Source organism: Amia ocellicauda, chromosome 17, assembly GCF_036373705.1.
Source record: "Amia ocellicauda isolate fAmiCal2 chromosome 17, fAmiCal2.hap1, whole genome shotgun sequence".
Taxonomy (NCBI): Eukaryota; Metazoa; Chordata; class Actinopteri; order Amiiformes; family Amiidae; genus Amia; species Amia ocellicauda.
The window spans coordinates 9,564,543-9,589,121 of NC_089866.1; the positions used below are offsets into that span (position 1 = coordinate 9,564,543).

Below are 24,579 nucleotides of genomic sequence, written 5' to 3' on the forward strand. Positions count from 1 at the left end.
AAAGGTGGTAAAGAGGTACAATTCAGTCTCCACTGTATATTTAGTTTAACCCAAGACCTGCTGTAAAATCTAAATGCTGGTAGGAATGAAAAATGATCAATATGGGACACATTTAAGTCTATACAGACCTCTGCAGGCTTGGAATGAATCAGACCTTGGACGGGGCAGTTATCTAACTCCGTTTTGTATAATTGAGCTGAAAAAGATGTGCAGCCGAACTTTGATTATACACTGTAGACCTGCATTTTACGAAGGGGCATAACTGACTGTGGAAAAGACATCAAAGGCCTTGAAGAGAGAGGAGCTGTGCGCCGGGTGCTTTTCCACAAGATTCAACTCTACCTAAGGGGTTCCAAGAAGTCTCAAGTTATAAATTGATGCAAGACAAAAAAAAAAAAAAATGCAAATCTGCTGAGAAGGCTAAATTTTATAACTTGCTTTTCTTTGCCGAATTTGGGGAATATAAAAAAACAGAGTTTGGCTTGGAATACATGCAAGGAAAATACATGTCACAATTAAACACCACCTGTTCTGTGCTCCACATTATTATGGTATTATTAATCTGAAGAGCCGATATATCAACACTATGCCTACTGTAGTTATTCACATTTTCCATCCCTTCAAGCTCCATTTCTAATACTCCCCCATTTTACACAGCTCGTCTGTACCTTAGCAACACAGTAAATAAATGATTCAGTGTGCGAAGAGAATTTTAATAATCTTGCTCTTCACTGCTACAGTACTGTGTCAGATGGCACATCTCCTCTCATCTCCTCCAAACATCTGCTGCAGTCAACACCAGTGGGGTAACACACTTACAAATGCAGGGCTCGTCTGAAGTGTTGTGCAGAGCCAAGACGCTCCGTTTTCTGCAAAACTTACTTTCAAGAGTGGCTTTTGTGCAAGAAGACACCCTGAGCTTCACAAACATCTTATTACCCCAGGCCTTGCTGCAGGTCAGCACATTTACAAGTAACAGATCGGGCCTGTAAATACGACTTCTTCAAATCCGTCCTATTTGTGTATATAGCCGAGGACTGGAATGGATTAAGGCAATTCAGGACACCTAAGAGGCGCTGGAACTGGATCCAATGAAACTCTGTACAAGTATTTTGTCATCCCAGCAGACTCCAGCTCGTAATGCCAGTTCAAGCCAAACATGTCTCCCTGTGCTTGCGGCTTGGAAGACCTGGGGGAGGACAGGGTAGAAACACTGCCTCCCACCTTGCTTTGAAGTGTGAGATTTAATATATATATATATATATTTTTTTTTATTAGCACTGCCTTATCCACATTACATCTTATGTGGGAAGATCTGTCCCACTTCAAACTATAATATGAAGACATCCAGGAAATAGTTATTAAGAGTAGCATTCTTCACTTCTTTTTTTTTTTTTTTTTTTTTTTTTAAGCTTACTGTACAATATGCTGAGGGGCCGTTCAGAGAGTAAAGCTGCCCGCAGCAGAACAGGAGAGCACTTTCCTTCCTGGAGGATATGTTCACATCAGGTACATTCTGCAGCAATTTAGCCATTTTAGGCTCAGCAAAATAGACCATGTAAATCAATACACTTCACTGCAAGTTATATAAAGGGAGGGGGGGCTGAAATCAGAGAATAAATCTCTCCATTATTGCAGACAGAGGTACCTTTATAGATGTCCATTCAGGTACTAAAGCATGGGGGTGGGGACAGACCTCTCGGGTCTTAAAAGAAGGGGGTGCAATCTTCATCCCAGTCTGATCCGGAGTCTTCATCTCATTCCGAGCTGGTGTGGCTATGGCATCCTCTTGCCGAAGTCGCTTGTTTGGATAGAGCGCTCGGACGCACTGGGGAAGAGGCCCCTGCCGTTGAGCTCACAGTGTCTGGATGTCCAGGTGGAGTCAATACTGTAGCCGGTTAAATCTCACCATATGAGCTCCCGCTGTGTTTTCAGGCCGTCAGTCCATGGGCGACTGGAAAAGGGAGATGATGGGGTCCTCGTGGTTGGTCACCACCAGCACGCTGCGGAACTTGTCGAAGAGCGTCTTGAGCTGCGAGCGCCGCATGTTCTCGTTGTACATGATCTCCTCCAGGTGGTGCCGTCCTCGGAAATAGTGCAGCAGCCTGAAGATGAAACGCAGGCAGACACCATGAGTACGGAAACAGAGCGCCGACTCGCGAATACAGACCTGCGCGGTACAACTGGCATAAAACACCACGCTCAGTAGGGAGATTTCAGAATCGATTTGTGACATGTATGTCATTTTCCTCTCTGACCACCAGAGGGCAGTCAACAGGCATATGATTAGCCCATGGGAAATGGATTGGTTCCAATTGTGCACTGGCATGAACTGAGTGCTTAATCTATCGATATTCCTGCTATGAACAACTCTGACTTAGAAACATCTTTTCAGGCTAGATAACTGTGCAAGCTTTGACGTGGGCCCTTTTGATGATTTTATTCATTGTTAGGTAGAAACGCCCAACAACATCCCTAAGATGAATGTACACTGCGATTGTGCTCAATTTCTCTGTGGAGAACTGACAACTTTAATAATTATTATGTTTTCCAGTGTTTAAAAAAGTATGGGCTATGTGGGCTGCCCTCTTGTGAACACTGAGCAAACACGTGTGCCATGGGCTGTTGCTCATCACCGGTGATACAGTGATGCAGAGGGGAGGGGGGGGCGTACCTTGCGAACATCCGCAGGTCCTCGGGGCTCTGGGCAGCAGGGATGTTCAGGATGACCTGCCGCTCATGCTCAGTCAGGCTGGCCAGTAGCGTCTCGGTCATCCTCTTGTTGAGGGGCGAGTCTCCCCCCGGCACCAGCTCGGCACTGGAGTTATCCATGCTGGGGCTTGTCAGGGTCATGTCATCACTGCTGGCTGGAGGAGGAGGTGGGAGGAATGTCTCAGTAATGGCGGAGGAGGAATGAGCGGCCTTGGCAAGACACACACAATGAGAACTGAAGGGGGCCTAGCCTGGCTTAGAAGCAAATGGGATTGCTAAGGAGCTGAATCTTTTAACTTTTTCAACTATCACAGTAACCGATACTACCCTGGGAAAGTGTTTAGGATGATATATCTCCAGAGAGGTAAAGCCAAAGCAGAAGAGCAACACTGCAGGAGACGAGACAAACCCAGCACGGGCCACTAATGGCTGAGTACAGCGCGGGTTCCTCGCCAATGCTCGTTTTGGCTCCAAAGTCAATCAGTTGGAACTGTGTGCAGACAGCGGGGATTGGCCTAAAATCCAGGACAATTCTTATTTTTGGTTTCATGTCTATTTCAGACTGTCGTGTGCGGACACTGTGGTCAACACCACACTTGCAAAACTAACCTAAACTAAAGTTCAGCAAGCAAATACATTTAGAGACATTTCAAATACGTTACTCTGCCTTATGTATTTTTTAATGTGAAAACGCAGGCAGCCATTCTCATGGTAATAATGGTAATAATGAATGGGTAGAAAACATGCATTGTTTCCCCGCTTTGGAAAATTAGCTCTTTAATCTGGAATTAAGGGGAACCTGTGTGTTCGGTGCAGGCTGTGGGGGTGACGTACTTGGGGAGCCGAAGCTCAGAGCGCTGGGGGTGCTGAGACTGCGCCCCCCCACCCGGGCGGCCAGGGGCGGCTCCTCGTCCGGCGCCCGCTGCTGCTCCTCCTCGCTGGGCGGCACCAACAGGCAGACGTACGTATGCAGCTGGATCAGCAGGCGGTGCTGCAGCATCCAGATCACCATCTGAATCAGGTGTGCCTGCGGCCGCAGAGGAGAACAAAGGGTTAATCAGGAAGGGACAACACGGATCATCTGCCTTTCAGAGATGCTTTAACTACTGCATATAAGTGCAAAAAAATGTTGTGGTGCCAACTGGAGCTGTCGGCACGGCCTTCAATAACCTGCAGCCAGTCTCACTCGGGACAGGGAGAAGAGCCCAGACTGCAGAGCAACTAGGTCCCTCAATCCTCATCCATCAAATGGTGTTTTTTTTTGTCCTTTTTTAAACGTCGTGCTGCTGAGGCCCAAAAACCAGCCATGTGAGGCACATTAACAGAAAACGCTTTCTACAGTAGTGCACATCATTTACCTCGAAGCACTGAACTTGTTCCAAGTTTCTACAAAAAAAAAAGTGGAGGGAGAAATTAATAAAGTAAAAAAATAAAAAGGCGATGGCAAGGGTGTCATAACTCATTCCCTACACTCTGTGCAGCTGACTGTGCATCTCTGAACCTTCTCCTTCTACCCTCCCTTTCACATTGCTCTGAGCCAGCACTGCAATAAGTCTTAATGGACACTCAGCGCCTCTGTGATCTATAATCCCTGCTGGCTTGGAGCAGGAACAGCAGCTACCGTGCGCGTCAGCCTCACGCCAAGCCCGGGGTCCACCCCACCATGCTTGTAAAGCTCTCCTCGCCTGTCTGCAGAGCTATTCGCAGGACACAACTGTGGTCAGAGCAGGAGGAGAAGACTGGGAACAGGGTAAGTATGACAGTGGGACCCATTTCCACTTCTCTGCTGTAAAGAGCTGCAGTGTCACACAGTTTTCAAGGAGCACTGCCTCGAGTTCAAGCCTGACCCTATGCAGAGGTTGTGGTGAACTCGTGTGGTATTCCCTGGAAGCAGCAGATGCAGTGAAGCTGCGGTCAGACGCACAGTCGGCAAGCCAAGGCTGTGTGAGCGATCAGACACGACTCAAAATATGACACACACGCTTCCACGGGCAGCCAGCAATCTGTGGCCTTGGTCTATCTTGCACTGACCCACTTTATTATTATTATATTAATGTGCTGCTACTATTATACAAACCACTTGTAAATGACAGGATATACGCTGTGTGAAAAATAATGGGATGAAGAGAATGTTTTTATTGCTAAAAGTACATGAAGAGCAAACAGACATCTCTTTCTAAGCTGACGACACATCTGGCATAGCTTGCATCAGTACACTACCCAAATTGCAGAGCCAAAAAATAAACAATATATTGTTTGACAACCGCCCCCCCAGTGCCCAACCCCAGGGTGTGTATTCTGACCTCCTGTACGGGGGGGTCCAGGGGGTTCCGGAACTCAGACAGAGACACAGGCAGGGAGAACTTGGCCAGCATGGAGGCGAGGTCGTGACCTGGGAACTGCTGTCCGAATTGCGTCGCCAGGGGGGAGTATCTGAAAGAGGGAACAAGTTCACAGTTCCCCGTGCTGACCAGCGAGCGTAAAAGAAAGTGTGTGATCCAAGACACTTCAAGGTATATTGGTCTGTTTTGCCCGAACGCCTCCCTGTAAATTCTTACGGGCCCTTGCATGGTGAAGAATGAACCAGAGAGTGGCAGAATTGTGGCTCTCCAGGAACAAGGCTGAAATAAACCGATCGGCGATCAGAGCCGATTCCTAATCTGACAATGTACAGAAAATTCTTCCCATGACAATAAAACTAAATCTATTGGACTTCCTCCTGGATTTACATGACTTTATTGGTGATTAATTACAGTGTTTCCCACCCTAAGTGTGTTAGATGTTTCAGCACATTCTTACTCAGTCTGCAATGAAGCTGCGTGGAGGGGCCGCTCTGCTCTGACAGACAGCTGCAGAAGCACCGCCCTGGGCTGGGGGGGCTCGGGGGAGTGAGTTCAGAGCTGATCCTGTGTGAGCTAATTGAGGATCTGAGGTTCTCTTTGATGCTTTATTTCCCCTGCCACTATTCACAACCTGGTGGCTGCTTTGGCAGATTATATGCAAGCCTGGCAGGAGAAGTAACATCACTAACAGATTTTTTTATTTCCCCACTGTGATAAAAGGCAGCTTCTGAGCAAACTGCGGGACATTGTAGATACTGATCCACGGTGTGTTTTAAATATATAATACAGTAAGAAGAACAACAAGCCGAGTTATTCGAGCGTCCTGCGATTCAGACAGAGGGTATGAAACAGTACACTAGTTGGAGGACTGGCGGCACTAAGTGAGGAATCTCTTACGATGGCAGTACCCCAGAAACACCCGCATGCAATCTCTGGGAGCGTATAGCAGGCGAGCCATAATTACTGAGATACACTTACAGACAGATGTTAGCATGTGGAGAGAGCATGTACACATTGTTCTCACACAGAGGGTAGATAATGATGGCCTTGCCCCAGTACACCAAGTGCGCCGCCAGCTGGAAGACCTGGAGGAAAAGGGGAGAGGCGAACCAGGAATTACAGTAAACATCAGGGAAGAACAGGAGGACTCTGCTACTCCTGTCTGTTGGCATACAGACATAAAATTCTCTGTGCAATACATTGTATTGATGCACACAGCCCTTTCAAGTGAAATTCCCTGCTGCCGTGGTTCCTTCCCTGTTAGAAATAGGATTTCTGTGCTGTTGGCACTGCAGTGATGAGCAATGCAGGTTCCTCCCACCCATACTGTTCAAACAGCAGTCATTCCCACAGGTCCCCCTGGAAGAGGCTCATCTGAACTGGCTGCCTGGTGTCTCCTCAGTCTGCAGGGCCAATCAGTCACCAGTTTCCTCTGCTCAGATTCACCCCCTACTGCCATAACCAGAGCCATGAGGGTGTAATTTGGCAGATGGCTGAGAGCATGTGAATGTAATCAGGGAGCCCTGCCTGTGAGACGCAGGCCATTGGGATAGACTCACGTTGTCTGCCTTCCCATATCATGCCCCTGTGTTACTGTCTCCCCCCGTTAAGCACTTAATGTTTAGTACCAGAGAGCTTTCCAGCACTCTTGTCTGCTCCCTGCCAGCCCTGCAACTGCAATCCAATCAGACGTGTGCGACATCATCTGTTAAACTGGCCCCTCGTCGGCCTGTAAAAGACAACCGTCTTCTGTGACACCGCGAGGCAGGCAGGCAGACAGACAGACCGCACACACACTGGAAAATGAAGGATTTCAGACACTAAGAGTGAGCCTCCACGTCTACATTGTGGGTAAATGGGATAGGGGGAAAAGACAAGCCAAGACACGAAAGATTTACTGTGCTTTAACTTTGCACTCTTGCCATCTCTGTCTCTCATTTTAGCGTTCCTTCACTGCCTCCTGACGGGATGCAAATCTGAACCAGATCGGAGTTTGCTCTGGCTGGTTTTGTGTTAATCAGTTCCTTTTCCTCACCCCAGGCCTGTTTGCGGTCACTGCTTTGTATCTTGTTGGTGCCAGATGTTTGTGTGCATGAGAGGCATTTTTTCCCTTTTTTCTTTGCTTACAGTATTTTTTTTTCTTTCTTTCTTTTTTTTTGAGAAGGGGAGGGAAGGAGAGCGAGATATGTTCATCTTTATGAAGGAAATAGTTTCTTTTAAGATCAAGTGCCCATGAGGTAAATAGGCACAGCTTGTGTTTAATTGTTTAGACCCATGACATAAGGAGAGATTTCACTGGATAGTTTTAATTTGCTATCTTGTGTCATTACACTTTTTGTTTGTTGGTTGGTTGGTTGGTTGGTTCTGCCTTCACTGATATTTAAAAACAACAATAGGATCGGCATATATATGATTCACATATCAATTTACTGATTACAATGTTTATTTTGCACTGGAAATGTAGCTCCTAACATTGAACTGAAGAGAATGCTGGAGAACATATTTTCATGTTAATCAGATATTTAACTCAGGATCAATGCATGATTTTGTGAATACATAGAAAATAAAGGTCTAGTCAATCCATTAACACCAAAAATGGCAATGTGAAAAACAAATACCAAATGAATTGCTTCAAAACATACATTACATTCCCACAAGGTGGCAGCATGACCTAGTCTATTACATCACAGGGACAATGACAGTGTCACTGGAATGCTGGAATGTCTTTCTGTGGCAAACTACAACCCATTCAAGGAGGAGTAACACATGAAAAAACACTTTAATCTGAGTAAGCAGGTGTACTCAAAGATGAGGGAATATAGGCAAACAGAACAGAAAACACCTTGGCTACTTTACACAGCATGGAAAATTATCGCCTAGATTTAAGTAGAAACGAGATTCAAGTGGAGAAATTCAGGTGTTTTACATCCAAGTCAAAGCAGTGTAGATTTCAAAATAAAGGACTAATATGACTAATTGCATGCCATGTGATTGTCCTGCGTGTGTGAGCGGTACGAGGTTATACCTGCAGTAGAGCCAGGTCTGCATCCTGGGCCAGTTGCTGCAGGTTCTTGACGGCAGAGCTGGTCTTGATGACGCGCACCAGGGCAGGGGAGCAGTCCAGGGGCAGCTGGCTTAGCAGGACCTTCTCACTGTCCAGCAGCAGCAGGGCATGGTACGGCCTGCACACATCGACACACACACACTCTGGTAACTCATGCAACTGCACTGGACATAGGGTTTTTGATGATCTCTGTCCAGCTATGAATAAAAGTCTGCTTTTGTCTCCAGTAGTGGAGAAGCTTCCTGATCCTTCATCCTAATTTGTCTGCTTTCAAAATAATTGAATTTCAGTTCTGGACACAGGGGAGTGACTGACTGACACTAGGTGGCAGCGTGGGACCATAAAATGCTGTCTTTCAGAGCAGACCCAATCCACCAAGTTTCTGCAACCTCAAGAGTCTAAAAATGTACCTGAGATCAGGAAGGCCCGTGTCCTGAGAGACCTGGACAAAAAACATTCCTGAGTTTTCATTTACTCATGCTGCTGCCAGATTGTAGTGGACAGTGACCACCCTTGTCATGTTTTGGCCAGGAAACCACAATAGAAGATGCAGGAAAAAGTACATTGAGGGTATGAGGAAAATGTAAGTTGCAATACATAGTGTATTCTTAAGGATGCCATCTGGGGGCAGTGTGGGCACATTAAACGGCACATTTCCAGGGACTATCCAAACCCAAACCTAAGAGCATGCTGTATATGCAGTTAGCTAATGCTGTAAAACAGAAACTGGGACACAAAATAACACAAAGGTGTTTTCCTGCTGCTCACAGTACAGCAGTAAAGATTAAGATATTGTATGAAGCCAGAATAATAATGGGGGGCATTATTTGTATTCATTCAATGTTCTAACAAACAGGGTGGGAGTCCTGGAAGGTTCTTACCGAATGGCCTTCATGCTTCTCTCCAGGGCCTCGGGGGGGATGTGATTGCCTCCCACCCTGTGGATCTTGTGGGGCAGACAGAAGCTCACCTCCAGCCAGCTGTTAATATGCAGCCGGACCACTCCGGTGGTGCACAGACTATGAGAGAAAGAAAAACACAACACATATATTATGATATTTATATATTTATGATATATTACATAGACTAATCCTAATCCAGGGCCACTTATGCCCCTTTTCCACTGGCATATCCAAGGCATGCCGGAACCAAGCCGTCAGATGCTGTGGATGTCGACAGTGCATGCCTGACGCTGAAAGATAGTCGGGTTTTTCAGGTGACAACAATGCAGGAGCTTGAGAGTGTGGTTGTACTCGTAATTTTGGCTTTTTATTTTTTACTAAATGAAAGTAAAAAACAACTGGCCCGGCAACCAAACTGTAATAGTGAAGCTGCAAAGACATAAATTAAAACAATCTCAAATGTGACAAAAACATGTGAAAGACCGCAACGATTGAACTTAATTTCTATTTGTTAGGCTATAATAATGTTTAGTCATTGAACCGTGATAATATGGATTATTCCATCATGCAATTATCAGTCTATTTATATAATAATTATGTATGAATATATCGATCTATATATAACATTGTGAACATAAATATTAGCTTTTAACGGGAGAGTCTAAAACGCTTAACGTAGAAATTGCTTAACATGGCTTACTGTACATAAAATGTTATCATTATATCTAAACTTCATAAATTACAAGACTGACACCATCAATACTGACCCAACAAAGATTTATGTTTAAAGTGATATAAAAATCTTCAGTAGGCTATCTTGTGTAGCCAAGCTTGTGTTGCGCTTAAAGTTGAACACACATATACTATATTGGGCTTAAGGTGAAGTTCATATTGATTGTTCAATCAAACTGGTTATTCACAATAATAATTGTTATCTTGTAAGTACAATAAACCATATAAGCACGGATTATATGCAGGGCTTCATGTCATTATTAGATTACTATTACTTAATTCTCTCCATCTTTTATTGGAAGCATTAGGATTACAAACTTTGAGAAGTAATGGTTATGTTTAAAGCACTTTTTACGATACATTAAGCATTTTAGACATCTCACTTTTGACGTTCTAATATAAAATACAGGTCAAATCTCGTTAAAACAAAAATCTCTTTGTATTGCACTTATGTTGTAAGTCGCCCTGGATAAGGACGTCTGCCAAGAAAAAAATTATAATAAAAATATGTCCAAGTCCCAGCCCATTGTCAAAAGTAACACTTACTCTTTCAACAATGACACTTCAGTACAATGAAATATTCTAATCTTCCCTTGTAGGTGAATTTGACTTATATGAATAATTGTTCAAAACTTGTCTAACTAATGCGCCGACTATGAAAAGAGCAGAGACAAGCTTTTCGGGGAGAGAGAGAGTACCTCACAATTTACAACTTGTGAGAAATCTACTTGTCGTAAACAACTTAGAAGGGAAAAACAGGTTAGTTATTTCAAAAGCTGTGCTGCAACATGCAATTTTTATTTATTTATCCTTGTTACCATGGTTTAATTCGTAATTAAAAAGCTATCAGTTTTTCCTCTTATAAATACATAAATGTATACATTGTGAGATTAAAAAACGAGTTTAAAAAAAATTATCGGATGTTGGAGGCTAAAGATCTAACTTACAGATGAAGAGGGTTGTCGCTCGAAACGGTTCAAATGATTTTATTTAAACTCATTGTGTAGATCAATCCTACGATTCTTTTACCAGTATTATATAAATAGCAGTAGTAGTTTAAGTATTTGTGGTGTATTTTATTAATGTATTAAGTATTTGTAATGTATTTAACCTAGTAATCGTGTAGGCTGACGCTACGTGATGATGAGTTCAGTTCATTCCTCCCCCGGCACAGCTCGGCTCCAGGCAGCACTAGGTCAGGAGCAGGGCCAAACATTCACGGCCTGGTTCTGGGTCGGCTGGACAACATTGCCAGTGGGTAACGTGCCGAGCCGTGCCAGCCTGGTTCCGGCACGACTCGGATATGCCAGTGGAAAAGGGGTATTACAATATATCCCATTATTTTACCATACAATTAGCCATTTATACAGCTGGGGTTGTAGTAGGGCAACCCAGGTACAGTTCCTTGCTCAAGGCTACAACAGCAGTGTCCCCCACCTAGGACTGAACCCACAACCCTCCACTCCAGAGTCCAGAGCCCTGACCACAACTTCCCACTGATGCCCTATCACTTTCCAGCATGCTGCATTTGCCCGTAATTCAATTTGGACTACATTATATTATGTCTGATCAACCCCTTTAGATAGAAATAAATTAAATGGCACACCTGTCATAAACCTCCTGTAGGTCCCGGGCCAGTTTGCATTTTGGAAGAATCTGCCGGAAGGGGGACTGAGGGCCTCCATCTGCTGCACATAGAGGGAGAGCAATATCAAAGTCTTAATTTGGTCTAGGCCTTAAAATAAATGTGAGGAGTTTAGAAGGCATGTCTGGAATGGCAGCACCACCCCCCATGCTCACTTACTCTCGGTCATGGTAGTGACCTCGTCCTGCATCGCCAGCATGAGCTTGGCCTCGCGGGTGAGGTACTGGCATCGGCGCTCCTCATGCTGCAGGGCAATGGCGATGCGTCGGGACAGGTTGTGCATGCAGCTGATCACAGAGGGGTCCGCGTTAGCCTGTGGGGAGGTGAGGGGCAACAGCAGAGTTGGGATGAATTCCAATTCTGATTCCAGTTCGATTCTGTAACCGGAATTGGAACTGAAAAATATCAGAGTGGCGGACATGGCTGGAATGGACAGCGGCAGATCTGGAAATCAGCAACAGTGTCTGACCCATGCTCTGGAGGACAGTGAGAACCACACTAACTGATTGTTACCCTTCCCAGGACACACTGCGATTTGCAAAGCCTTTCCCAAACTGACAGTTAACACCGGCAAATTTACAATTGACCTCCTCTGCACCATGATGACAACGGATAGGACCAAAGACAAAAGGCTAAATACATTTATTTCATTGGAACAGAGGAATCTCAGGGCTCAGATGCTAGTTCTACATTTCAACTGAAGTCAGCGCACAGCCAAGGCTAACTCTCGGACGAGTGCGGTAACCTTGGCTGGCTGAAACCTGCTAGAAATTAACAGCGTTGCATCTGCTCTTCAATACAGGGCAACAGAGCAGTTTCTTCCACCTTTCTGGTCTTGTTTTTCAGTTGTTAGGAATGATTCCATTGATCTATCCACGAGTTTAAATAGAAAAATATAGCACTATACAACCAACATACAACATGTCAAGGTAAAGTCAACTGTCAAATTAAAGTTAAATTCAGGGGGGACCTAAATGACAACATGCCTCCCATCACGAGTCGACACTATACTTTCTGTGCAGGAGATGGCTATACACAGATTTGGAATACCACTGTGTATAAATTTAAATACAGAGCTTGTAAATGAACGATAAGGGGCAGAAGCAGAGGGATATGCATGCAGGAGCACAGATACAACGTAGTGTCCTAATGAACCAAATCAAAATGGTACCAAAAAGAGATATATGGGCAGTACATAATATAACACATGCATGGGTATAGGTGTTTAATTATTAAACTCCAATACTTGACAAAATTAAACCTAGTCAGGACATGCTACGTCTGCCGGGGCGGGGGTGGGCTGAGGCTTTCTTGCTGACTACCAGGAGAAGATAACCCCTTTAGCAGGCAGTAAGGCTAATAGGAAGGGCAAACCATGACTCAGCACTTGGTCTAGCCAGCTTTTCTGCTGACTCATGTTGTGAGAAAGGAGCGTGGGAGGGCTGCAGGGGCTAATCTTCCCGGCTGTGAGGCCTGTACCCCACCCAGGCATGTGTGGAGGACAGATGAGCTGCCCAATGTCTTATCATACTCAGATGCCGAGGTCCACTCCCTTTCTCAGAATTTCCCAGAATCTCACCCCATTTGTTTGTGAACTTATTTTACAACATCATCTTCTAGTATGAAGCCATTATTGATATTATTGTAATTAAAGTCATATAAATTGGTTTTATTTATTAATTATTTTACAGTTAAAATCAAGTCTAATAACTGCTGTTTATTTTATATTATGCAGTCAAGAGAGCCCTCAAGAAACCCTTAACTAAAGACTTACAAGAATGAACCATTTATACGCTGCAAACATTTCCATTTAACCATTGTTTTATACAAAACACAATTTGAATAGCATTTTAAAAGTGCAAATTAAGGTCACTCCATTAACAAATATATTACAAGAAAGCATTCACCTAAAAAATGCCATTTTGCACTACAAAAAAATACAATATAAATGTCATAAAAAATGTATTCACTGAACTACCTCACAATCACTTGTATGAACGTCTTTTAAGGTTTTCAAACATTTGAATTTGAAATAGTTACATTTGAAATGGAAGTGACAATTAACTTTATAAAACAATAAAATACATAATTGAAGGTGTAGACCTGTTACCCAAAATGCACTGATGAGGAATAAAATGAGTATCATACCCTCAGAGCAAAAACCACACTGAAGAGGATCATAGTGGGCATCTCTCTCTTTGGTGAGGGGTCTGTTTTAGACACCTGCACAAACAAACACAAAACACAGCTTGTGGGAGACCAGCAACGCCACTGATTCAACTACATACAAACAGGCAAACTCACTATAACAATATTCACCAGATACTACAGTACTTTATTGCTTGACTGTATTGTACTAATCGGAAGCAAGATCTTTAAAGAATCTCAAATCGTAACCAGGTTTGGTGGGTAATCTGGTCATTCTGACCAAAGAACCAAATACTGTAGGAGGCAGAATGTTTTGCAAGTGTACCCTCTATTAATGGCATATAAAACACTTACATGTCTCAAATTACAAAAAAATCTGTGAAATGTGTCTGTTATATGTGCAATGTAAAATAACAGTAGGTTTAGTTACAAATTATATAATTTTGCAATAATCAAAACCCTGTTCTGGGATGGTGGGTCCCCAAGGCCAGGTATAAAAAGCAGACTATATATTTTGATGCATTTAAAATACAGTGGCATACACAATTTAATGGGCACACCATGGGTATGTGTTTTAAAAATTGCCAGTCTGCATTAAGCTTTTTCCGTTGTAAAATACATGGGAAAATCAGAGGTCTGAACTTAATCAAAGAAACAATAAATAATGTTAACTGCATATAAGAATACTATATTATATGCTTTATCTTTTTGTTAGGTGAATTACCATTTCAGCCTAATTTTGTCATGTCAGACTGGGTAGGGAGGGAACTCTTGCTGCACAAGGCCTACAGGCATAAATTCTGTCATGTCCAAATCTTCAAGAGCAGCTTACAGCTGTCTTTCCAGGGTCATTATGTAAGTGGGACATTTCAAACCTCCATGAGATACTACTGCTATCTTGGTCAAGACCCACCCACCCATTTCTTTGGTAATTAAAATATATTAATTTTAAGTCATATTAAATATTATTGATAATAAAAAAACAAAACAATATTGCAATATTGTGGGGAAAAGTTTAAACTATTATTCCACTTAAAAGAAAAAATGAAGAAAAAGGCTGTGGACCAGATAAGAACAAATAATTTCACCACAAGGTGGTGCAAAAGACCCATCCGTGCACATGGTACGTTCCTCAATGAAACACAGACAATCCTTTAATCAGATTATTGCTGCAAAATTTACGCAAAACTGACACCCCTTGTAAAATGTACTGAGTATCTTTAAACCAAAACACTTAAATAAATAATGTGCTTTAGCATGGTTACATTAATTCTAATTAATTCTGAGCTTAATCTGATATTCAGAACCCTTAGATAGTTACACGAATGGACCCTTAAACCAGAGTCTAGTTACACTAACAGCACATGTTTCTGCCATGTCACCAGTCCTGGATCCCTTACACAGGGATGCTTCTTGTGCATGCAGGTAAGCACTCACCTGGATGGTGTGGCCGTGCTGGAGAAGGGTGGGGTGACCCACGAATCTCACGTTGTCAATTTTGAGCTCAAACTTCTTGCCACACATGTCCGACTTGGTGGCCAGGATAGTGGCCAAGATGACATCCGAAAACCTTCAGAGCAAACGGGACCAGGCAGAACAGTGAACACAAGATGACACGAAGGCAGGGGATACGGAAACATTAAATCAGAGAGAGAGAGCAGGCAAATTACATGTGATAAGTTTCTGAAAGGGTTATATGTGTATTTTAATAAAGAATCGATTAGTCATGGATCAGCCTGCGACCTGAATGAAACTTGATTTGGTATGGATAGGACACATTTTTGAAGAGCAGATACAAAGAGTGTGGTGCCATTGTCAGGTAACTGTGCTCAAAAAGGAGGTGACAGACACATGCTGGTTTCTATAGCGCATGCTGCAGAATACAAAACGATTATAAAATTAAAAAATAAAGGAAATTAATGACACCGAAGTTGAACAGCGTGAAAAGCCCGTGGCCTGATTATACCTTCACAGTGATTGTAAACATTTATTGTGTGGGTTTTTTGTTGTTGTTTTTTTGCTATCACACAGTAAGCAAGAAAAGTTTTATACACAGGAATATTGTGGAAACACACACAAGAAAGAAACACAAATCCTATCCTCTGAATAAAACACTGTTTTAGTTAAATAGCTAAAATAGCTGATTGCTAATAAGTGGGGAAGCCATCGGTATGTATTGTGGAATTTAAATTTTAACAGTGAAGGGTCTAATGACCGATAGGAATATTTACATGAAGTATATCTCATTATGAATATACAACATACACTCACCTAAAGGATTATTAGGAACACCTGTTCAATTTCTCATTAATGCAATTATCTAATCGACCAATCACATGGCAGTTGCTTCAATGCATTTAGGGGTGTGGTCCTGGTCAAGACAATCTCCTGAACTCCAAACTGAATGTCTGAATGGGAAAGAAAGGTGATTTAAGCAATTTTGAGCGTGGCATGGTTGTTGGTGCCAGACGGGCCGGTCTGAGTATTTCACAATCTGCTCAGTTACTGGGATTTTCACGCACAACCATTTCTAGGGTTTTCAAAGAATGGTGTGAAAAGGGAAAAACATCCAGTATGCGGCAGTCCTGTGGGCGAAAATGCCTTGTTGATGCTAGAGGTCAGAGGAGAATGGGCCGACTGATTCAAGCTGATAGAAGAGCAACTTTGACTGAAATAACCACTCGTTACAACCGAGGTATGCAGCAAAGCATTTGTGAAGCCACAACACGTACAACCTTGAGGCGGATGGGCTACAACAGCAGAAGACCCCACCGGGTACCACTCATCTCCACTACAAATAGGAAAAAGAGGCTACAATTTGCACAAGCTCACCAAAATTGGACAGTTGAAGACTGGAAAAATGTTGCCTGGTCTGATGAGTCTCGATTTCTGTTGAGACATTCAGATGGTAGAGTCAGAATTTGGCGTAAACAGAATGAGAACATGGATCCATCATGCCTTGTTACCACTGTGCAGGCTGGTGGTGGTGGTGTAATGTTGTGGGGGATGTTTTCTTGGCACACTTTAGGCCCCTTAGTGCCAATTGGGCATCGTTTAAATGCCACGGCCTACCTGAGCATTGTTTCTGACCATGTCCATCCCTTTATGGCCACCATGTACCCATCCTCTGATGGCTACTTCCAGCAGGATAATGCACCATGTCACAAAGGTCGAATCATTTCAAATTGGTTTCTTGAACATGACAATGAGTTCACTGTACTAAACTGGCCCCCACAGTCACCAGATCTCAACCCAATAGAGCATCTTTGGGATGTGGTGGAACGGGAGCTTCGTGCCCTGGATGTGCATCCCACAAATCTCCATCAACTGCAAGATGCTATCCTATCAATATGGGCCAACATTTCTAAAGAATGCTTTCAGCACCTTGTTGAATCAATGCCACGTAGAATTAAGGCAGTTCTGAAGGCGAAAGGGGGTCAAACACAGTATTAGTATGGTGTTCCTAATAATCCTTCAGGTGAGTGTATTTCAGAGAGTCAAATACCTGAAGGAAGGGATTCGATTATGACTGTTCATGAATGGTCAAACTTTAATGTCCATTAAAATAAATAAGTGTTGGTTTAATAAAACTGCAAAAAAATAAATGATAATGCAAAAACATAATTAAAACTGTAAACCAAAATTGCGTCAGTGTACTTCAAATACTACACCATATAACTAAATGTAAAGGCTGTATGGACCTCCTTTTCTGAATGGATAAATATTTGCATATGGTATATACAATCAAATCATACATCTGGGACCGTGAACAAACATATGCTACATTGTGTGCTCCATTTAGACTCCGTACTGGCTACTTCACTACTAAAGAACAAATACATAGGTTTTAAAGAGACTGATCCGATATTTGCTACTATCGATCAAACCCTAGAACTCTACAAAAACAGGAGTGAGCATATATATACATTACAGTAGATAAATAATATATATGCATACACACAGAAGTTAGGAAAGGAAAAGGAAGACAGGGGTGTTCTAAACAGAGGAGAGTGGTTTAGAATGAGTTCGTCTTACCCTGCTACCAACTGTTCATCAGTTAGTGGAGTTTGCTCTCTGAAATGGGAATAGGGGCATAAACAAAAAAACAAAAACAAAAAAGCAAAACAAAAACAAAAAGGAGAACAAAATGCAGCGATCTCAACAGAGCGAAAAACAGAATATTAAAAACAAACACAAAATTTGCATCACAACAACCTAAGAGTGACTTAAAATCATCCCAGAGACAACATAGCTTTAAATCAAAAATAAAACATAGCTGTATTGTGTGGTAATCACATAACAATGTCCTGTATAGTGACAATGTTTTTTTTCTAGAATTGAATCTTCGGGGCTGTGCAAAGTTTGCTAAATGCATTCTCTGTATTAATGAATTTGAGCTGTTGCCTTTTCACAATACTGTAAGAAACAGGTGTGGAATCATTTTTGACCCCCGCAGTAACAAGTTAGATTACTACCGAGCAGACGCCTGGAAAGATCAGATGAGCCCAGTCCATCTAGTCTCTGTATCTTGGCAGCTCCCAAAGATTAAGACGCCCAGCAATAAACAGAAAGTAGATAAGACAGGGAGATCAAAACTCCCCTCTACCAAGACATGCTGGTGGTGGCCTGGGCATGGGGTGCAATCAGAGAGGTTATAATTATTACTTAAAAAAAGGTCTGCGACAATAGCAACACAGTTTAGTTATTAACAAATTAATTAACTACCCTATAAATATTTTATATGTGACATGTGACATATGGCACATGTAGAGTCTGTATTAAGTTGTGAAAGCAAACAAAGATCAATGGTATTAAGTATTTTTTAATTGGTGTTTTTTTTTAAGTCACTCTGAAAAAATAATAAAAAGCACAACTGTTAAAGACAAACAATAAGACAAACACTGCTATGTAAAAAGTAATACGGCAAATATATGTATTGCTATGACATACATATATCTGATGTACGGTGAATGCTACAACTTGTAAGCATTAACAAGTACCAATACAAGACAGTGTCTACTGGGTTCAATACATAAAAGGAAAATAAAGTTCAGCAGACCAATCCATTGCTTCATATACAGCATCCTAAATTATTTTGTATTCCAGTTCCTGTTTCATTACATTATTTGACAAGGGCAGATATCTTATTTCTGATGTGGGATTTGTTTTTCACATTCCCATAAAAATACAAGTGATACATGCTATTATTCTTAATACAATATTTCAGTATAATACTGTGTTCAATACATGATCAAATTGATTTTATAGGGCTCCAAATATATAAACTGTGTGTATCAATCTGATTTTAAGTTTAATTTGGTAGAAACGTATTTCCAGGTCAAAGTATTTGACAGAACAGCTAATTTTAGCTCTTCTCCTAAGGGTCTGGGAAGGAATACAGTAAGTAACCACACACTTCGCTACAGATTCAAACAAAGCTTAAATCGAGAATCATAAACCCAGTGCAGAGCCTTCGTGCTTCTACCCATATTGTACTGGTCTTGTAATTTGTGATTCAAATGTGAGTGGAAAAACTTAAATGTAATCAGAGCCTAAGTTTGAAATGATTGGAATATAAATTTCTCATAGCAGGCACCTAAGCACCAAATACGGAAATCCCAAATCCAGATGAATTGTCTGAGTTTGCATTATGCAAGTTTAACAATTCTCATAGTAGTACAAACCAAACAAAAAAACATTTGGAAGTGTCCTGCAGATGTGTAACTATTTTTTCAATGTCAATATAATTTCAAATATATATATATATATATATATATATATATATATACACACACACAGCCAGCTCTGGAAAAAAATATTCTTAAATCAGCATCTCTACATGTATGGCAGCCATTCCATTCCATTCATAATATTATTTGGAATTTGGAAGAAATGTTGTCAGTAGTTTATAGAAAAAAAAACTAAAATGTTCATTTTACCCAAACATATACCTATAAATAGTAAAAACGGAGAAACTACTTTTGCAAGTGGTCTCAATTCTTTACAGAGCTGTATATATATATATATATATATATATATATACACACACATATAAAGGTCTAAATATAAATGGGCTAGACTTTTTCATTTTTGTAGCATTTATTATTACAACCCCAATTCCGAAAAAGTTGGGACAGTATGGAAAATGCTAATAAAAACAAAGAGGAGTGATTTGTAAATGTACAAAAAACATATAAAGACAAGGTATTTAATGTTTTACCTAATCAACTGCATAGTTTTTTGAAGGTAAACGTTTATTTTGAAATTGATGCATGCAACACGTTGCAAAAAAGTTGGGATGGGCAATTTAGGACTAATAGCGATGTGACAAATTGAAATAAGAAGGTGATGTGAAACTGGTGAGGCAATCGTGTTATCACAGTATATAAGGAGCCTCCAAAAAAGGCCTAGTCCTTCAAGAGCAAGGATGGGTCGAGGCTCGCCAATCTGCCAACAGATGCGTCAGCGAATAATCCAACGCTTTGAGAACAACATTCCCCAAGGACAAATCGGTAGGATTTTGCATTTCACCTTCTGCAGTGCACAATATAATTAAAAGATTCAAGAAATCCGGTCAAATCTCGGTGTGTAAAGGGCAAGGCCGAAACCACTTCTGAATGTGCGTGATCTCCGATCCCTCTGTCACTGTCTTAAAAAGCGTCATGAGTCTGTAATGGATATCCTGACGTGGGCTCGGGAATACTTTGGTAAACCTTTGTCATTCAACACCATTCGCCGCTGCATCCACAGATGCAAGTTAAGGCTTTATTATGCAAAGCAGAAGCCAGACATCAACACTGTCCAGAAGCGCCAACGACTTCTCTGGGCTCAGTCTCATCTGAGATGGACAGTAGCACAGTGGAATCATGTTTTTGTCCAACGAGTCAACATTTCAAATAGTTTTTGAACAAAACAGCCATCATGTTCTCCGGGCCGAAGAGGAAAAGGACCATCCAAGCTGTTATCAGCGTCTGGTCTAAAAGCCAGCGTCTGTCATGGTATGGGGGTGTGTCAGTGCCCATGGCATGGGTAACTTGCACACCATTAATGCAGAAAGATATGTACACATTTTGGAGCAACATATGCTGCCATCCAGATGTCGTCTTTTCCAGAGATGTCCCTGTATTTTCCAGCAGGACAACGCCAAACCACATTCTGCCCGGATTACAAGCACATAAGCAGAGAGTGCGGGTGGTAGCATGGCCTGTCTGCAGTCCTGACCTGTCTCCCATTGAGAATGTGTGGCGCATTATGAAGCGCAAAATAAGGCAACAAAGGCCCCGTACAGTTGCGCAGCTGAAGAAATGCATAATGGATGAATGGGGGAAAATTCTGCTTGCTAAACTTAACCAACTGGTGTCTTCAGTGCCCAAATGCTTAACAAGTGTTATTAAAATAAAAGTTGATGTTACACAGTGGTAAACAGCCGACTGTCATAACTTTTGTGGAGTCATCAGATTTGAAATGAATGTATATTTAAAAAAAAAAATTAAATTCACAAAGTAAAACATCAAATAATGTGTTAATAATGTGTTTTTAATATAGTACAGGGTGAACTGAATTTTCAAATTACTTTTTTTTTTTTTTGCATTTTTTATACTGTCCCAACTTTTTGGGAATTGGGGTTGTATTATTATTATTATTATTATTATTATTATTATTATTATTATTTATTAGCAGACGCCCTTGTCCAGGGCGACTTACAAAAAAAAATGTTTATTCTGATGCTTGCATGAAGAGCAATAATTCTTCATCACTGTAGAGTTGTTTTTCTCAGGGAATGTGGACGTGGTCTAAGTCAGTGGTTTTCAAACCGGTCCTGGAGTACCCCCTGCCCTGCTGTTTTTTTTTTTTCCAACTGAGGTTTAATTGCTTAATTGAGTCCTGAATTGAGTCCTAACAAAGCAATATACCATTCAATTAAGTAATTAAGATCTAGGTTGGAACAAAAACCAGCAGGGCAAAGGGTACTCCAGGAGTGGTTTGAAAACCCATGGTCTAAGTCAACATTACAGTAGACACACCATACTTCATATGACCATTTCTGAAGGAACAATAAGGGGCTGATATTTGCAAATACATTTCATGAGTTTGAATAATACACTGTATATGAAGCAAAACCATATTCAATGTATTATATAACTCCTTTTGAAGCTGGAAGGAAACTGAACTGAAAGCTTAGTTAATGAAACCTGAAAATAAGCCCTGCTATACATATTTATTGTGTTATCTGTAATCTATTATCATGATGTTATCTGTTCAATTGCATCTTATTATTCTGCATACCTCATTCACACACTTGCTTGTCACAATTTGGTAGGTGGACTAAATTGAGCAACAAAAATGACACTTGTGGCTTTAAACCTTTAAAAGGGTAGGGAAGATTTTGTTCTCTATTTCAGTCTACTCTGTCTGTTTTCACCAATATCCCTGTCTTCAATATATCATGGGGGAAACAAGCTTCTACATTTCCTCAGTATACAAATGTTAAAGCAGGCTGATCTCTTTCACTCTCGCTGTAAAGAGGAGGGTGTAACTACACACTGCCTGCATCGCAAAAGCAAGATGTGCTATTGAGAAACTTACCAGACATTCAAGAATCAGGCAGAAGGAAAGATGTGACTGCCTTTTAATACACTGCAATCAGTTGCTAAGCAGAAGTACACCTGCTCTAACAATACACCTCACCTACTAGTGAAAAGAGGTTCGCTGAAGTGAGTCTTGCAGATGAATGATACCTTTAGTCACCACAAAACAAAACCCTGGTGGCCAAAATGAGTATTGAAATCTGGCAGCCCTACATATGACAAACAGCCCAGACACTTACTGGGGTGAAGATTGTTAACAGCTTAATAAGATCAGAGGTCAAGTGGTTTGTCTATTTGGCATTACTGCAGTACCTTGAATCCCCATCCTGGTCTTCAGTCACGTCCCCCACAGTGTTCAGTGCATAAGGACTCCGCAGTTTCGCTGGAACAGAATACAAAGACAACACCAGGAGGTTACTGACAACCCCAGACATTTATGTCTGCAAGCATTAAAGCATCCGCTCCATTTATAGGCTGTGATGTGTTGCAGTTCACTAGTATATATACTTGATACTCTACTACCTAAATACGATACAGGCTTGTTTTTCCATAATAGGATGATTGATGTACAAAAGCAATTTTCAATCCTTTAACCTTGGGGTAAGGAGGTGAAAGTGTAGATGGCAATAAGAGACAGCACAGGGAAAGGATGGGCGGGCTAGAGGCCTATAGTTGGCAAGTATCCACACAAAATAATGTTGTATGTTCTTCAGGGACTCAATTACTTCAGCAACATGGGATTGTTGTCCCACTGTTCAACTCAGCAACTATGACTGTATGTGTTGAGGCCCTAACCTGACAACCAACACATTTCTGCTCACATGCACCTCAGGGCCTCCCTATTCCTAGTACAGTTAACACACGACCAGCAATGCATGATGTGCAGTAATGTCATAAAGCACGTTTTGGTTTCCATCACTTACTTGTTTGAGAAGCTGTGCTCTCAGGGACTCTCTGAAAGGGGTACCTGAATAACAGCTTATTGCCGCGACTGCCAGAGCTCACCAAAATAACACTGATCGGGCTGGTCTTTTCGCCATTTTTGGGTAGGCTCGGTTCGGACTGCGTGTACATTGTGTCCTGCTGTTTTCACCAGATTGATTCCGACTTGCCACGGCCAACAACTCTTCTCCTGTAAAAACACATCACAGAACAACGTGGTATCGCAAACAACTGGCTGTGCCTCACAATGTGTGGCCTAGTAATATCTTTTAAAAACACGCAGGTGAAAGTTCAGGGAACAGTCACTGTTATAAACATCCCTACACGAAAACAACATTCAAAGCTGCCTCCTGTATACTCGTCTAGTACTTAAAGACATACAAATCTAAAGAGTTTGTTCATTTGTTTCTATTTGTCTAATAAATACACGTTCAACATTAAATTAAACACATTATTTTACTATCTTGAGATGACAAAATATCCACTCCGCTTTGTTTTGCGTGCTGTCGTCAAATGGGCCCCGGGGAAACTACGGTGTGTCGAAGGTTCCGGCTGAAACGCAAGTACAGTACAGTTGCCTCATAAGCACATTTACGTTTATTTTTTAATTACAACAACCGAAAGACGAATAAACAAATATGGCTTAATATTATATAATTTCCATGTCTTTTAATTTAGTCAGTATATTATTTCCTATGAAAATCCCAAGCAGGTCACCCGAGAGTTTTTAAAGTAATAGTAATTGAATTTGTACTGCAGAGTAATTTAGTGTAATGTTTCAGTGATTTCATGATAATAATTATTACTCAGTGCTGTTCTATGTAGTAAATGCGCATCACACGATTTTTTCTGTTTCTGTCAGGCCTGCAGTTAATTTTGTGTCTAATATGGCCAATACATATTACATTTAAAATAACACATCAATACTGCTCCGTTTCATCCGTCATCTGATTCTAAATCGGATATTGAGAAACATTCAGAAAAAAAAACATGGTGTTTGAAGCTGTCCCTATGAAAGACTGTAGTTTTCAAAAGGCAATCAGATGATGTATGTATTAACACGTTAGCTGTACATTACAATAGCCCATGTTATTGTTTCACCTCTAGGCAGTGAAAGCTTGTATTTAAAATGGTTACTTGCAATTAAACTCTATTTTGGAGTATGGTATAATATATGTTTCTATTAAAAAATATATGCATTATTACTACTACTACTAATCATCATCATCATCATCATCATCATCTTCATCATAATCATAATAATAGTATTTGGCCATTCAAATATCACTTTAATTAAAATTAGGTCTAAAACAAAATAATGTGTTCTTTGTCCCTTTTCTCCTGTCTCCCGCTTTCAGTTCAGTTGCATTGTCATTTTCGAGAAGGCCAGGAGAAAGGTCCAGAAAGCCAAGGCACTAGATTAGATAGGGAAATGAGGTCCTGGGCGCACGGCTATCTGACCAATAAGGCTGGATTCTCTTCAAACCCCTGGTCACACTTGGTC

At 41.4% G+C, this 24,579-nt stretch overlaps 1 protein-coding gene across 6 annotated transcripts; it reads right to left on the reverse strand.

Annotated features, from left to right (window-relative positions):
• Positions 1-692: 692 nt before the first annotated feature.
• Positions 693-23,601, reverse strand: nprl3 (NPR3-like, GATOR1 complex subunit). Of its 6 annotated transcripts, XM_066690291.1 has the most exons (15): positions 23,536-23,601; positions 23,057-23,265; positions 22,446-22,515; positions 17,581-17,619; positions 14,983-15,115; positions 13,546-13,620; positions 11,557-11,710; positions 11,359-11,440; positions 9,000-9,137; positions 8,080-8,236; positions 6,033-6,139; positions 5,016-5,145; positions 3,547-3,739; positions 2,675-2,867; positions 693-2,105 (listed from the first exon to the last, which is right to left on the reverse strand). In XM_066690291.1, the coding sequence occupies exons 2-15, from the start codon at positions 23,205-23,207 to the stop codon at positions 1,940-1,942; spliced, it is 1,788 nt and encodes a 595-aa protein (XP_066546388.1). In that variant the 5' UTR covers positions 23,208-23,265; positions 23,536-23,601; the 3' UTR covers positions 693-1,939. The 6 variants fall into 6 exon arrangements, with proteins under 6 accessions (XP_066546388.1, XP_066546389.1, XP_066546387.1 ...); XM_066690292.1 differs by having other exon boundaries at positions 11,359-11,437; positions 23,057-23,587; XM_066690290.1 differs by having other exon boundaries at positions 23,057-23,587.
• Positions 23,602-24,579: the final 978 nt, after the last annotated feature.

Excerpts from the sequence above, each read along its gene's own strand:
- nprl3 (XM_066690291.1), bottom strand. The coding sequence starts at position 23,207 with ATGTACACGCAGTCCGAACCGAGCCTACCCAAAAATGGCGAAAAGACC. Across the intron at positions 9,138-11,358 it reads CTACAGGAGGTTTATGACAG|TCTGTGCACCACCGGAGTGG; the intron begins GTGTGCCATTTA and ends TTTCTCTCATAG. Across the intron at positions 6,140-8,079 it reads CAGACCTGGCTCTACTGCAG|GTCTTCCAGCTGGCGGCGCA; the intron begins GTATAACCTCGT and ends CTTTTCCTCCAG.